The sequence below is a fragment of the Capra hircus genome, chromosome 9, assembly GCF_001704415.2.
Source record: "Capra hircus breed San Clemente chromosome 9, ASM170441v1, whole genome shotgun sequence".
Lineage (NCBI taxonomy): Eukaryota > Metazoa > Chordata > Mammalia > Artiodactyla > Bovidae > Capra > Capra hircus.
The window spans coordinates 45,682,908-45,695,176 of NC_030816.1; the positions used below are offsets into that span (position 1 = coordinate 45,682,908).

Genomic DNA, 12,269 nt, shown 5'->3' on the forward strand with positions numbered 1-12,269 from the left:
TACTAGAAGATTAAGAGTAGAATAGGGCATATTTATTTTAAGGCATGTTCTACTTAACTATGAAAGCTTTAGAAACATGAACTATGTTTATAATGACCCTTTTTCTTTGAAAAGGATTGATATAGCAAGTATTAATCAGTAGAAGATCATTTTACATTTTTAATTACACTGTCCTGAAAATTTGTGTACACAGTCAAAAGTCTTATCTCAGGAACTTAAAAAGATAGATGATAGATAGATGATGGATAGATGACAGATAGATACATAGGTCAAATTTTAAACATAAACAAATTTAATCCAAACAGCTATTACCAGGTAATATTAGTGCTTGTTCAGTTTTCAAGGGTGTTAGGAAAAAGGCCATTTTTGCATTCAGTTGTTCTGATTTGAGCAGCTCATTCATTCTTTTTGTAAAATGATATTGACATTTCAATAGTTTTTACAAACTTGAGAAATTATCAAACACATTCAATTTTCAAATAACAAGAAAGAATCACCTGTTATCTCTGATTTACAATTTACAAAGTCTTTACAAATAATGCTGCTAATCAGCACAACAATAGCATGGATGGGAAGTGTCTGGACAAGGATAATGGAAACACTAAGCCCTGATTGTTCTATTAAAATTGGAGCAATTCATCACTTAGCATCATTAGGCACTGATAACTTGGACCTTGTAAAGAAGACCTTTCAGAGTTTTCAGTGTTTCTTCAGTCAGCACAAAGCACTGGTTAATAAAAATGGTACATCCAAATTAAAATATAGATATTGCCAGCTAAGGGAATTAGCAATTTGTTAATTAGTCACATTTTAAAAAATCATTAAAATAATATATTAGGCAAAATTAAATTATAGTGAATGGGCTGTATGGATTTTTTTCTGTTTATTGTATTTCATTATGGCAATGATAAATGGCATATCATTTGTAACATTGTCATTTAATAATTAAAATGACTTTTATAATTTTGTTTACTGGCTTCTCATTTCAAGAGACTGTAATTTTGCCTTGTGATTAGTAACAAATCTCACTCAACAGCACCTTCTAATAGAACTCAGCATGGACAATTTTCCACGCAGATTCAACCTCTGCCTAAACCACACTAATCCTTTGATTGGACTCAAGGAAAGGCTTGGATCCCTGTTGAGTTCCTGACACACTGACTATTCATAAAAATAACAACAAGGCTCCAAGGAGCCAGAAATGTAGGCCTTGCACCTGTTCTTTGTCCTTAGTGAACAGGCCATGTCATGACCCCTGTGATTCTTCATGGGACTAGACCTAATGTACTGGCCATCTGGGGGCAAAAGGGCTTTGGAGAGGTTTGGGCTTCAGGTGGTGGTAGAAAGAGCATTTCAATGGCCATAAGTCTTGATTTTTTCTTTAAAGCAGACATTGTATTTTATTTACTCTTTAAACAAATTAAACAAACCCAGATATGTGGCCATTAACCACAGTAAATACAAAAATGCAAAGTGCTTGCATATTTTGTATTTGGGCAAGTAACAAAACAGATTTTTCTGAATGCCAATGCTTTCTGATGGTTTAGCAAACTTCTAAAGATATATTACTACTTACTGGGCTCCAGGGAACTATTTAGACCCTATAAATAATCACCATGGTGGCCTTAAAGAATAATACATTAGTTTACACAACATGCTTGTCTTTAATTAGGCAGAGAAAGTTACTGGCTTTTCCACATCTGAATTATTTGCTCCTTTTAAATATCAATGTGTTGATAATTCAAGACTCATATTGTGGGGTAAGATTTGCTAGCCCATAGTTAGAAGATCATTAGAACACTATCTTCTTGGCAAAATGATCCTGATGCAAAGAATGGAGGAAATTATTCACTTTATGAAAGCTTCATTACTCAGTCAAGCAATTCAACAAGAATAATACACAAGTAAGAAAATACTCATGAGGATGACGACTATTCTGCTCACCAATTAAAATTCCAATGTAAGGGTTTTTCCCCATACCATCAAGCACTTCTACAACACAGCTGGGTGTCCAATAATTCAACTCAACCCAGACACTTTCTACCCATAGACAGCATTGGATTCCAACACATCAGATTTGCTGTAGTCTTATAAGACCATCATCTATCCCTGCCCCAATTTATTTCAGATGTCAATCACAAGTCCAGGTTGTGAGCTTCTGACCACAGGCTATAGGCTGAAGGTTCCAAAGATTCTCTCCTTGGGTGTGATTAATTTGTGAGAATGGTTTAGAGAACTCAAGAAAAACATTTTACTCACTAGATTATCAGTTTATTGTAAAGGGTGTAACTCAGACTCAGCCAAATGGAAGAAATAAACAGGACAAATTACGTGGAAGTGTGGCATTTCCATTCTCTCTATCACACTATTCTCCCAGCACCTGTCTCAGTTAAAGACAAGGAAGCTCTCTAAACCCCACCCTTCTGGGGTTGTCTAGAAGCTTCATTACTTAGGCACGGTCGACTAAATCACTGGCTATTGGTGAAGTGAATTCAATTTCCACCTCCTTCCCCCATCCGCTTCCCTGGTGGTTCCTAGGTTAAAGTGTCTGCCTGCAATGCGGGAGACCTAGGTCTGATCTCTGGATCGGGAAGATCCCCTGGAGAAGGAAATGGTAACCCACTCCAGTATTCTTGCCTGGAGAATCCCATGGACAGAGGAGCCTGGTAGGTTACAGTCCATGGGGTCGCAGAGTCGGACACGACTGAGAGACTTCACTTTCACTTTCACTTTCCCCCAGTGGAGGTCAGGGGTGGTACTGAATGTTTGCCTGGCAGCCAACCCCCAATCCTTAGGTTACCTAGTGTTGAAAGTGTAAATTGCTCAGTCATGTTCAGCTGTTTGCTACCCCAGGGACTGTAGCTCATCAGGTTGTTCTGTCCCTGGGATTCTCCAGGCAAGAATACTGAAGTGGGTTGCCATGCCCTCCTCCAGGGTATCTTCCTAACCCAGGGATCAAACTCCGGTCTCCTGAATTACAGGCAGATCCTTTTACTGTCTGAGCCACCAGGGAAGCCCTAGGTTACCTAGATGCTTACTAAAAGTCACCTCATTAATAACAAAGGCGTTATTGTCCTCCTCACTTGGGAGGACAATAAAAAAAAAAGCCTCAAGGCTTTTAGGAAGTCTGTTCAGGGGATGAAGAATCTGCCTGCAATACAGAAGACAGAGGAGACATGGGTTCACTCCCTGGGTTGGAAAGAGTCCCTGGAGGAGGAAATGGCAACCCATTCCAGTATTCTTGCCTAGAAATTCCCAGGAACAGAGGAACCTGATGGGCTACAATCCAAAGGGTCACAAAGAGTCAGACATAATTGAGTAGCAGCACAGACAGACAGAAGTCAAAAATGGACAAGACCAAATATATATATATATATGGGCTGTCTAAAGCAGGCTTGCCTCTAGAGGGTTGTAGATTACTGTGAAGGCTGTGGATATTTGAGGGAGTTCCATGGGGCATGGAGAACAGAGGATAAAGCCTAAGGTTTCCCTGTGCTACACAGAAGGACAGCAGAGTGATCTGTGATAGTTTGGTCAGAGTTAGGCCTAGTCAAGTGAGGCATCTCTCTCTTAAGGATGCATTTAATCTGAGTCCTTCTGACGAGTTCTTAAATTTTGCACCTAAGATGACTAGGTTATCTCAACCTAATTCCAACCCTGATCTTGGTGATAAGTGGAAAAAAAAAAAAACTCTACAGAAAATATACAAGCCAACCAAAACACAGGTATATGTTGGAAGTCCACAACAGCCATAAGATAAACTTCAAGCCTAGACTTTCAATTTAAAATGTCTTAGGCAGGAAATTCCCTGGTGGCCCAGTGGTTAGGATTCCAAGCTTCCATTGGAGGGGGCACTGAGTACAATACCCACTTGGGGAATTAAGTTCCCACAAGCCAACCAGCATGGCCAAAATAATAAAGGAACGACAATAACAACAAAATAAATTAAAAGATCTTGGTAGGTTATGAAACAAATGCATACCTTCTCTAGATAAACTCAGCGTCAATCAATGCAGATAAAGTTATAACCAAAACTTATAAAACATGCAAGGCAATAATTTGCCATAAGAGAGAAACATAGAAACAACTGACAGAAGTTTCAGACTCTGAAACATCACAGATATTGGCATTATCAAACACAAAAAAGTAAAAACAAATTTAGTAAATTTAAATAAATTTTTAAAACCTTAAAATATGAGTAAAGACCAAAAGATCAACTAGACAGATTTGAAATACAGCTAAGTAAAGACCTCACAGCAATTTTTAAAATAAGAAATTGAAACATAATGAATATATTCATAAATAGGAGATTCAGTGAATGATAGCACATGTGAAAATATTCTTAGGAATGCAATAGAGAGAGAGATGAAATGGAAAGTGATTTTTAATAAAACAAAGTTAAGAAATATAAACACAGATAAATCATTTCTAATGTGTGAATAATTGAAGTTTTAGAATTGTATCATAGAACCTCAAAGAGAGTATTTATGGGTAATCAGCAAAGAAATTTTCAAAATTTTTAATAGCAAATTCAAAATCAGAAAGCTAAAAAAATTAATCAGTATAATAAAAATTAATGCATTTGTGTATATGCTAATAAAAACGTATGACATCAACCAAAAAAGAGGAAACCATCTTTAAAACACATAAATAAGTATGCAAAAAAAGGCAGAGAAATACCATTGAACTAAGTAGTGACTTGAAAATAGCAAAAAAGGAAGATTGAAATGGTGAAATACCTTCTTAATATGCTGAGGGAATTTTTTTTTTTAAGGAACTTCAACCCAATGAAATTATCTTTCAATAGTCTTTTACTTACAATAGTAAGAGTAAAGATATTTTCAAATAAGCAAAAACAAAATGTTTTTGTAAAGGTAACAAACCCTGCTAAAGCAAATTCTAAACCACATGATTTAGGTAGAAGAAAATGATTCTCAATGCATGTTTTTAATACTATCTTCAACTTCATTATCAACCAGAGGAAACTCTAAGACCAAGATACCATTTCATGCCCACTAATTTGGCAAATATCTAGTATTAATCAAAAATGTTAGAGCAAAGAAAATCTTATCTACAGCTGGCAAGAGTGTAAGTTGGTCTATCCATTTCATGTGGATATTATTAGCTAGAAAATTTGACAACTCTAAAAGCTAGAGAAATTGTAGCCTGTATCCTAAGCATGCACGTTCAGGATATATACACATCTATCTGTACGTAAATATGCGTGTGTATGTGTTCATGGGCTTCCCTGGTGGCTCAGAGGTTAAAGCATCTACCTGGAATGGGGGAGACCCGGGTTCGATCCCTGGGTCGGGAAGATCCCCTGGAGTAGGAAATGGCAACCCACTCCAGTACTCTTGCCTGGAGAATCCCATGGAGGGAGGAGCCTGATAGGCTACAGTCCATGGGGTTGCAAAGAGTCAGACATGACTGAGCGACTTCACACACGCACATGTGTTCATAGCAGCATTATTCAAAATAGCAAAATAATGGAAATAAAGGTCCATTCAAAACATAACAAATCTATAGAGCTATACAATGGAACTTTATAAAGTTATGAAGGTGAATGAAGCTCAACAACGTATGTCAAAATGTTTATGTTGGCAAGCTAATGTTGAGTAAAAGGTTCAACTAACATTGAGTCATAGGTGGAAGAATATAGTATAATTCCGTTGTAAGAAGTTGAAAAATAGGCAAATGTAAATAATGTATTACTTAGATCTAAATGACCCTAAATCAATAAGTAAGAGAGTGACTAAAACAAAGGTCAAGAAAGTGGTTTTCTCTTGGGGGACGAAGTTTGGTAGCTGGAGAGTGAAGGATGCAATAATTTAAGCACACAATGATGATTGTCAGTACTGGTCATCTCCAATGCTTAACCTAGATGGTGGCTACATTGCTATGCTTTTAAAAAGTTTTAACTGTTCTTTCAAGTGTACATACATGTGACACATAGTGGTGTTTCATATAATACATTATAAAACAGTAACTAAAAATGTATGAAAGAACATGTTTTCAACTAAAAGAAAATCTCAAAATTTTGTTTTACTTTTCATTTGCCTTGAAAAGCCAAAATTCAAAATCTGAACAAGGACAGAATGACTTATCCATAAACAGAATCAAGCCACATCAACTTCTAAAGAACCTGGTCTTTAGGATTATTGCCTACAAAGGAGAAGGAGCAGATAAGAAAGGCCTGTTAATTTTGGACCCTAACTCAAATGAAAGGACAGATTCTGAGGTGTATTGAAGTAAAACAGCTACTTTTAAGTCTCAAAATCAAAGCTTCTCTTTCTGAAGCCCCTTCAACCCTTTTCCAGAATTAAAGCTCCCCTCATTTCATCACTTAAACTTTTGGTTATAGCAAAGCAACTTCTTAATAGATTAGTAGGAGGTGCTAGAGTCAGGGAAAACCAGAATCAGAAAAACAGCACACAATCTAATCATAAAATTATCTCTGTTGAGTTCAAAACAGAAAACATATTAGATGAAATAACATGGCCAAAACACTATGGAAACTGAATATCTTAAGTCTCTTTGAGGCGATAGCACATAATAATTACATATATGGACTTTGAAATTAGACTAATTTTATTATATATGAATCCCAGCTCAATACTTACTAGCCATATATCCTTGGAATGTCTGTTTAATTTTTTAGGTCCTTTAATTTTAAGGATTATAAGAGATCATGTAGGTAAAACGAGCATGGTGACATATGAAATTGTTCAGTGTATCTTAACCATTTGATTATGGAGTTTCTTGTTTTCATTATGTGGTGGTGATTTAGTCGCTAATTCATATTCAATTCTTGTGACCCTGTGGCCTGTAGCCTGCCAGGCTCCTCTGTCCATAGGATTCTCCAGACAAGAATACTGGAGTGGATTTCCATTTCCTTTCATTATAATCCTGAGATTTTAGGCAGTTTCTCCTCTGGGGATAAACAATTCACCTCTTGGTGAGAATGTTTTTAATTCCTAAGTTGTGTGTGTGTGCGTGTGTGTGCGTGTGTGTTATGCTAATATTCAGTGGGTGTTAATAACACTGAGGGAATCAATATTCTGTTAGGGAACTTTGTTGTTTAATCATTATGTTGTGTCTGATTCTTCTGCAAGCCTACAGACTGTAGCCCACCAGGCTCCTCTGTCAATGGGATATCCCAGGCAAGAATCCTGGCATAGGTTGCCATTTCCTTCTCCAGAGGATCTTCCTGACCCAGGAATCCAATCTGAGTCTCCTATATTGGCAGCTGGACTCTTTATTGCTGAGCCACAGGGATCCTGTGAGGTAATAGGCACACCAAATTATTACAGATACTACTCTTTAAAAACTGAATTTAGCATCTTTGATTTAGTCTTTGCTGGATTTTATTTTATTTTATTTTTTTTGAAGTTTAAAAATATTTAATATTATCAGGTTTAAAAACATTGATGGTGACAGCTTTACATGGCTCATTCCATACATTTCATAATGTAAAAGGGCAAAACATTACTAGGAAAGAAATGAACAGTTGGGTTTGTAAAAGATTTACTGATCACATATAAGTAATTAATATAACAAATATGTAACTCAATTACAAAACTTTTAGAGACAACTGGGTCAAATTTGCTGATATGTTATGCTAAGGAAAAGAAATTATATACCTTTTTAATCTATAAGAAGTTCAAATTCAACATTGACAGTGTATAACTATCAGTGATATTCTAGTGACCTAGAATTTGCTATAAGTAGCTTTCTTTTGCTAGGTAATATTAACAGAGTGAGCACTGAAGAGGTATAATTCTTTTTTTAATTCCTGGGTTAAAAAAGTGATATAAATTAATGATGGGTGCTAAGCTTGACATTTTGTGTTAAAAAGATGGAATTATTTAATTGTATTGAATATATTTCATGAGGAGTTGATTACATTTTAACTCCCAAAATGTATTTATGAGATTTTATGAGATATAAGTGTATGCTTTGACTCACTCTGGCTTGCTTTTAAAATGGAATACATTTGGCACTAAATGGAACAAATGAAGACTAGCAAAATTATGAGACTAAGCTGCTCCATCAGAACTATCTTTGACTTACAATTCATACTATTTCTTAGTTTTTGACTGAAGAGAAACAGACATAACTACATAGCACTTCTATGATGTATGAAAATAGAATCTAGAGCTAACCTGAGACTGCTTCAATCATGAGTCAGTCCCCCATTCTGCCATAATCATACTTACAAATGTGAAATTCATTTAAGAATTCATATTTTCACCAAGTGCTTATAATTTTACAAGTTTTCTTGCTAGATTTGTTCTTGGTTATATGGCCAGCTGAAATACAGTCTTTCAATTGAGGAAGGAAATCATAGAAAATCTATTTTACATGAATCTTACTTTACTTGAAAATTCCTTGGGGGAAAAAAAAAAAACAACACACCAAACTAAAACTTTGTGACTGCACTGCACTCTTGGAACAAAGCACGGGCGGCCATAGTTTTGAGTCTCCAATGAATCTTGAAGTTCGTTCACTCAGCTTTTCATGTTTCAAGGGTTTCTTCATTTGCTCCACAAGTGTCAACAACACAGATTAAACAACTTGTTACTGGAAAAGCTCGGACTTTGGAGTTGGCGACCCATTTGTCTGTTTCAGTATTATATTCAAGGATGTTTCCTAGTCGACCCACACCTTGAAAACCAGCCAAGACGTAAACTATAGAGCCGACTGCTGCACACTTCACTGTTACTCCCTTCCATGGCATTGGTGAGACCATCTTCCATTCGTTTAACTTAATATCATAATATTCCACATTGTCCAGACCACCTAAGCCATTCTGACCACCCACAGCAAATATCTTGTCTTTTACAAATACCAGCCCATGATTCTTTCTGGCTTCAATCATTGGACACAGCTCAGTCCACGTTTCTGTGGCAGGATCATAGACTTCACACGAATTCAAGACGCGCCCAGAAACGTTGTTCCCTAAACTTCCACCACAAACATAGATCAGGCCGTTGGCTTCCACCATCCCATGGCTGCAGCGCTGAGTCAGCATGCTGGGCTTCGTGTGCCAGCTCTCAGTTCTCGTATCGTAGCACTCAAATAAATACAGAGCTGAGTTTCCAACTTCGGAACCTCCGGATGTATAAATTTTGCCTTCTGCAGCACACGCAGCAAGGCTGTCTCGAGGTGTTGTAGGGCCCAGTTTGGAATACCAGCTATCCTTAACGACATTATAACAGTCCATTCGCTTTATAGGGAAAAGCTGGGAGCCACCCACAATGTAAACTACATTGTCCCAAAACACACATGCTGCATCTCTTCGTTTTTCAAAGGGGCAGCGGATGTCTGTCCAGCTATAATCCTTTGGGTTAAAATATCTACAAGACTGCGGTTGGGAGCCTCCAAACAGGGCTATGCGGTAGTCATGTTTCTTCCTTCTGGGCCTTGTACCTTCTACCAGTTCTTCTCGATCCTCTGGAGAAAGGAGATGATATCTCATCCCACTTATCACCATCTTAAGGCATTCAGGATTGTCTTGAATAAGTGGTTCAGCTTGTACTGTTTTACTTAAGAAATTCTTTGATATAAGAGGAAACCTGACTTTAGCAAGGATGTCAACCATAAAAGGCTGGCAATTAGGTTCATCATATTTCAACCACCTGACTGCAGCATCATAAACCTGATCCTCTGCTCTCACAGTCAGAGTGTCCTGGTTGAGGAGATGTGTAACTCGCTTGACATCAAGTTGTAGAAATTCATCAGTTTTATAAACTTCAGTAAAATGCTGATGAATAAAGTCATCTGCAGTTGCTTTCAATTCAGGACAGTCTAGACACTCCGCTAATACACTTATACCAAGACAATTTGAAGCATCAACTTGTTCTTTCAAAAAATCAACACACATTTTCTTCACAGGTTCAATCTGATACTGATTTGCTGCATCTAACAAGGACTGAACATTGTTGCTATTCACAGAAATTCTAGCTGTATAAGCAAATTCCACAAGTTGTTCAATAATGTCAGGTTCGGCATCTTTGAGCTCCACTTCAAAGGACTTTGATTCAAGCATGTTAGTTGTGAACATTAAGTTAAAAAAATGACTGGCTGCAGCAAGGACAACACGATGAGCAGGTATCTTTCTTTCCTGGACCATAAGGATCACATCACACAGTGTTTTCTTTGGATTTATGTGGCTTGTCAACAAGGTTCTGCAATCAGTCCCTCCCAGCGTGAATTCAAGTTGACCCTGGGTACAGATCCCTGGGTAGACTGTAGATTCAACTATAGTTGGGTGGTGGATTTAAATCACTTATCCTCAAAGCCTTAATCCAAAAAATAAAAGCCGTGGTCCATTTTTAGTATCTCCTCTCTTAGTAAACAGTGTCATGATCCATTTAGTTATGCACTCTAGAACCCTGGGGATCATGAATGACATCCTGTACAGAAGTCTTCCGCATTCAATCAATCACCACCTGTTTCCGCATGTTATTCATGACGCCCATGAAACCTGCCAACAATTTGGCTTCCTCTCGAGCAGCAAGTTTCTTCTCGGTCTTCTTCTTGCTGCTCTTCTCTACCCCAGAGGCTGCCATCCTCCTTCGGTCAGCGCGGCTCACGCCCGGGACTTGCCGGGCCGGGCGAGGGGTTGCACTTTCCAGGCACGCTGGGGGTTGTGTTCACCAAAGCACCGAGGCTGGGAGAGTGGCTGGCTGCACCACTCCGCCTGCGGAAGCGCGGGGACACCGCAGGCCTTGCAGTAGGGCAAGGCCAGACCACCCGCTCAGAAGATCGCTGTAAGGCGATGTAGTCGCTGGGCTGCGTCTCCAGCAGAACCGCTGGATTTTAAAAACTCAACTCACATTTAAATATTGAGATAGTTCATATGTTTTCTTTTAAAGTGTATAGATTTCTCCTGTAAAGTTAGAATGACTGGCTACAATATATCCTTTCATTCTCTTATGGCAATAATTGGTTAAATCTGAGTAGCAATTACATATCTTCAGTTCAGTTCAGTGGCTCAATCTTGTCGGACTCTTCGCGACCCCATGAACCACAGCACACCAGGCCTCCCTGTCCAACACCAACTCCCGGAGTCTACCCAAACCCATGTCCATTGAGTTGGTGATGCCATCCAGCCATCTCATCCTCTGTCGTCCAATTCTCCTCCCGCCCTCAATCATTCCCAGTATCAGGGTCTTTTCCAATGAGTCATCTCTTCCCATCAGGTGGCCAAAGTATTGGAGTTTCAGCTTCAATATCAGTCCTTCCAATGAACGCCCAGGACTGATCTCCTTTAGGATGGACTGGTTGGATCTCCTTGCCATCCAAGGGACGCTTAAGAGTCTTCTCCAACACCATAGTTCAAAAGCATCAATTCTTCTGCACTCAGCTTTCTTTATAGTCCAACTCTCAGATCCATACGTGATCACTGGAAACACCATAGCCTTGACTAGACAGACCTTTGTTAACAAAGTATTGTCTCTGCTTTTTAATATGCTGTGTAGGTTGGTCATAACTTTCCTTCCAAGGAGTAAGCATCTTTTAATTTCATGGCTGCAGTCACCATCTGCAGTAATTTTGGAGCCCAGAAAAATAAAGTCAGCCACTGTTTCCACTGTTTACCCACCTATTTGCCATGAAGTGATGGGACCAGATGCCATGATATTCGTTTTCTGAATGTTGAGCTTTAAGCCACCTTTTTCACTCTCCTCTCTCCCTTTCATCAAGAGGCTCTTTAGTTCTTCTTTGCTTTCTGCTGTAAGGGTGGTGTCATCTGCATATCTGAGGTTATTGATATTTCTCCCGGCAATCTTGATTCTTGTGCTTCCTCCAGCTCAGCGTGTCTCATGATGTACTCTGCATAGAAGTTAAATAAGCAGGGTGACAATAGACAGCCTTGACATACTCCTTTTCCTATCTGGAACCAGTCTGTTGTTCCATGTCCAGTTCTAACTATTGCTTCCTGACCTGCATACAGATTTCTCAAGAGGCAGTTCAGGTGGGTCTGGTATTCCCATGTCTTTCAGAATTTTCCACAGTTTATTGTGTTCCACACAGCCAAGGGCAGAAATAGATGTTTTTCTGGAACTCTCTTGCTTTTTTGATGATCCAGCGGATGTTGGCAATTTGATCTCTGGTTCCTCTGCCTTTTCTAAAACCAGCTTGAACATCTGGAAGTTCATGGTTTACATATTGCTGAAGCCTAGCTTGGAGAATTTTGAGCATTACTTTACTAGCGTGTGAGATTAGTGCAACTGTGTGGTAGTTTGAGCACTCTTTGGCATTGC

At 38.5% G+C, this 12,269-nt stretch overlaps 1 protein-coding gene across 1 annotated transcript; it reads right to left on the reverse strand.

Moving 5' to 3' along the window:
* Window positions 7,390-10,817, reverse strand: LOC102171710 (kelch-like protein 7). The gene is made up of 2 exons (XM_018053141.1): window positions 10,455-10,817; window positions 7,390-10,159 (listed from the first exon to the last, which is right to left on the reverse strand). Exons 1-2 carry the CDS (start codon window positions 10,572-10,574, stop codon window positions 8,519-8,521), a joined length of 1,761 nt encoding a protein of 586 aa, XP_017908630.1. The 5' UTR covers window positions 10,575-10,817; the 3' UTR covers window positions 7,390-8,518.

Bases quoted from the DNA above. Each gene is read 5' to 3' on its own strand.
- LOC102171710 (XM_018053141.1), bottom strand. From the start codon at position 10,574: ATGGCAGCCTCTGGGGTAGAGAAGAGCAGCAAGAAGAAGACCGAGAAG. The intron at 10,160-10,454 runs GTGGTGATTGAT...ATAAATCCAAAG, and splicing joins TGAATAACATGCGGAAACAG to AAAACACTGTGTGATGTGAT.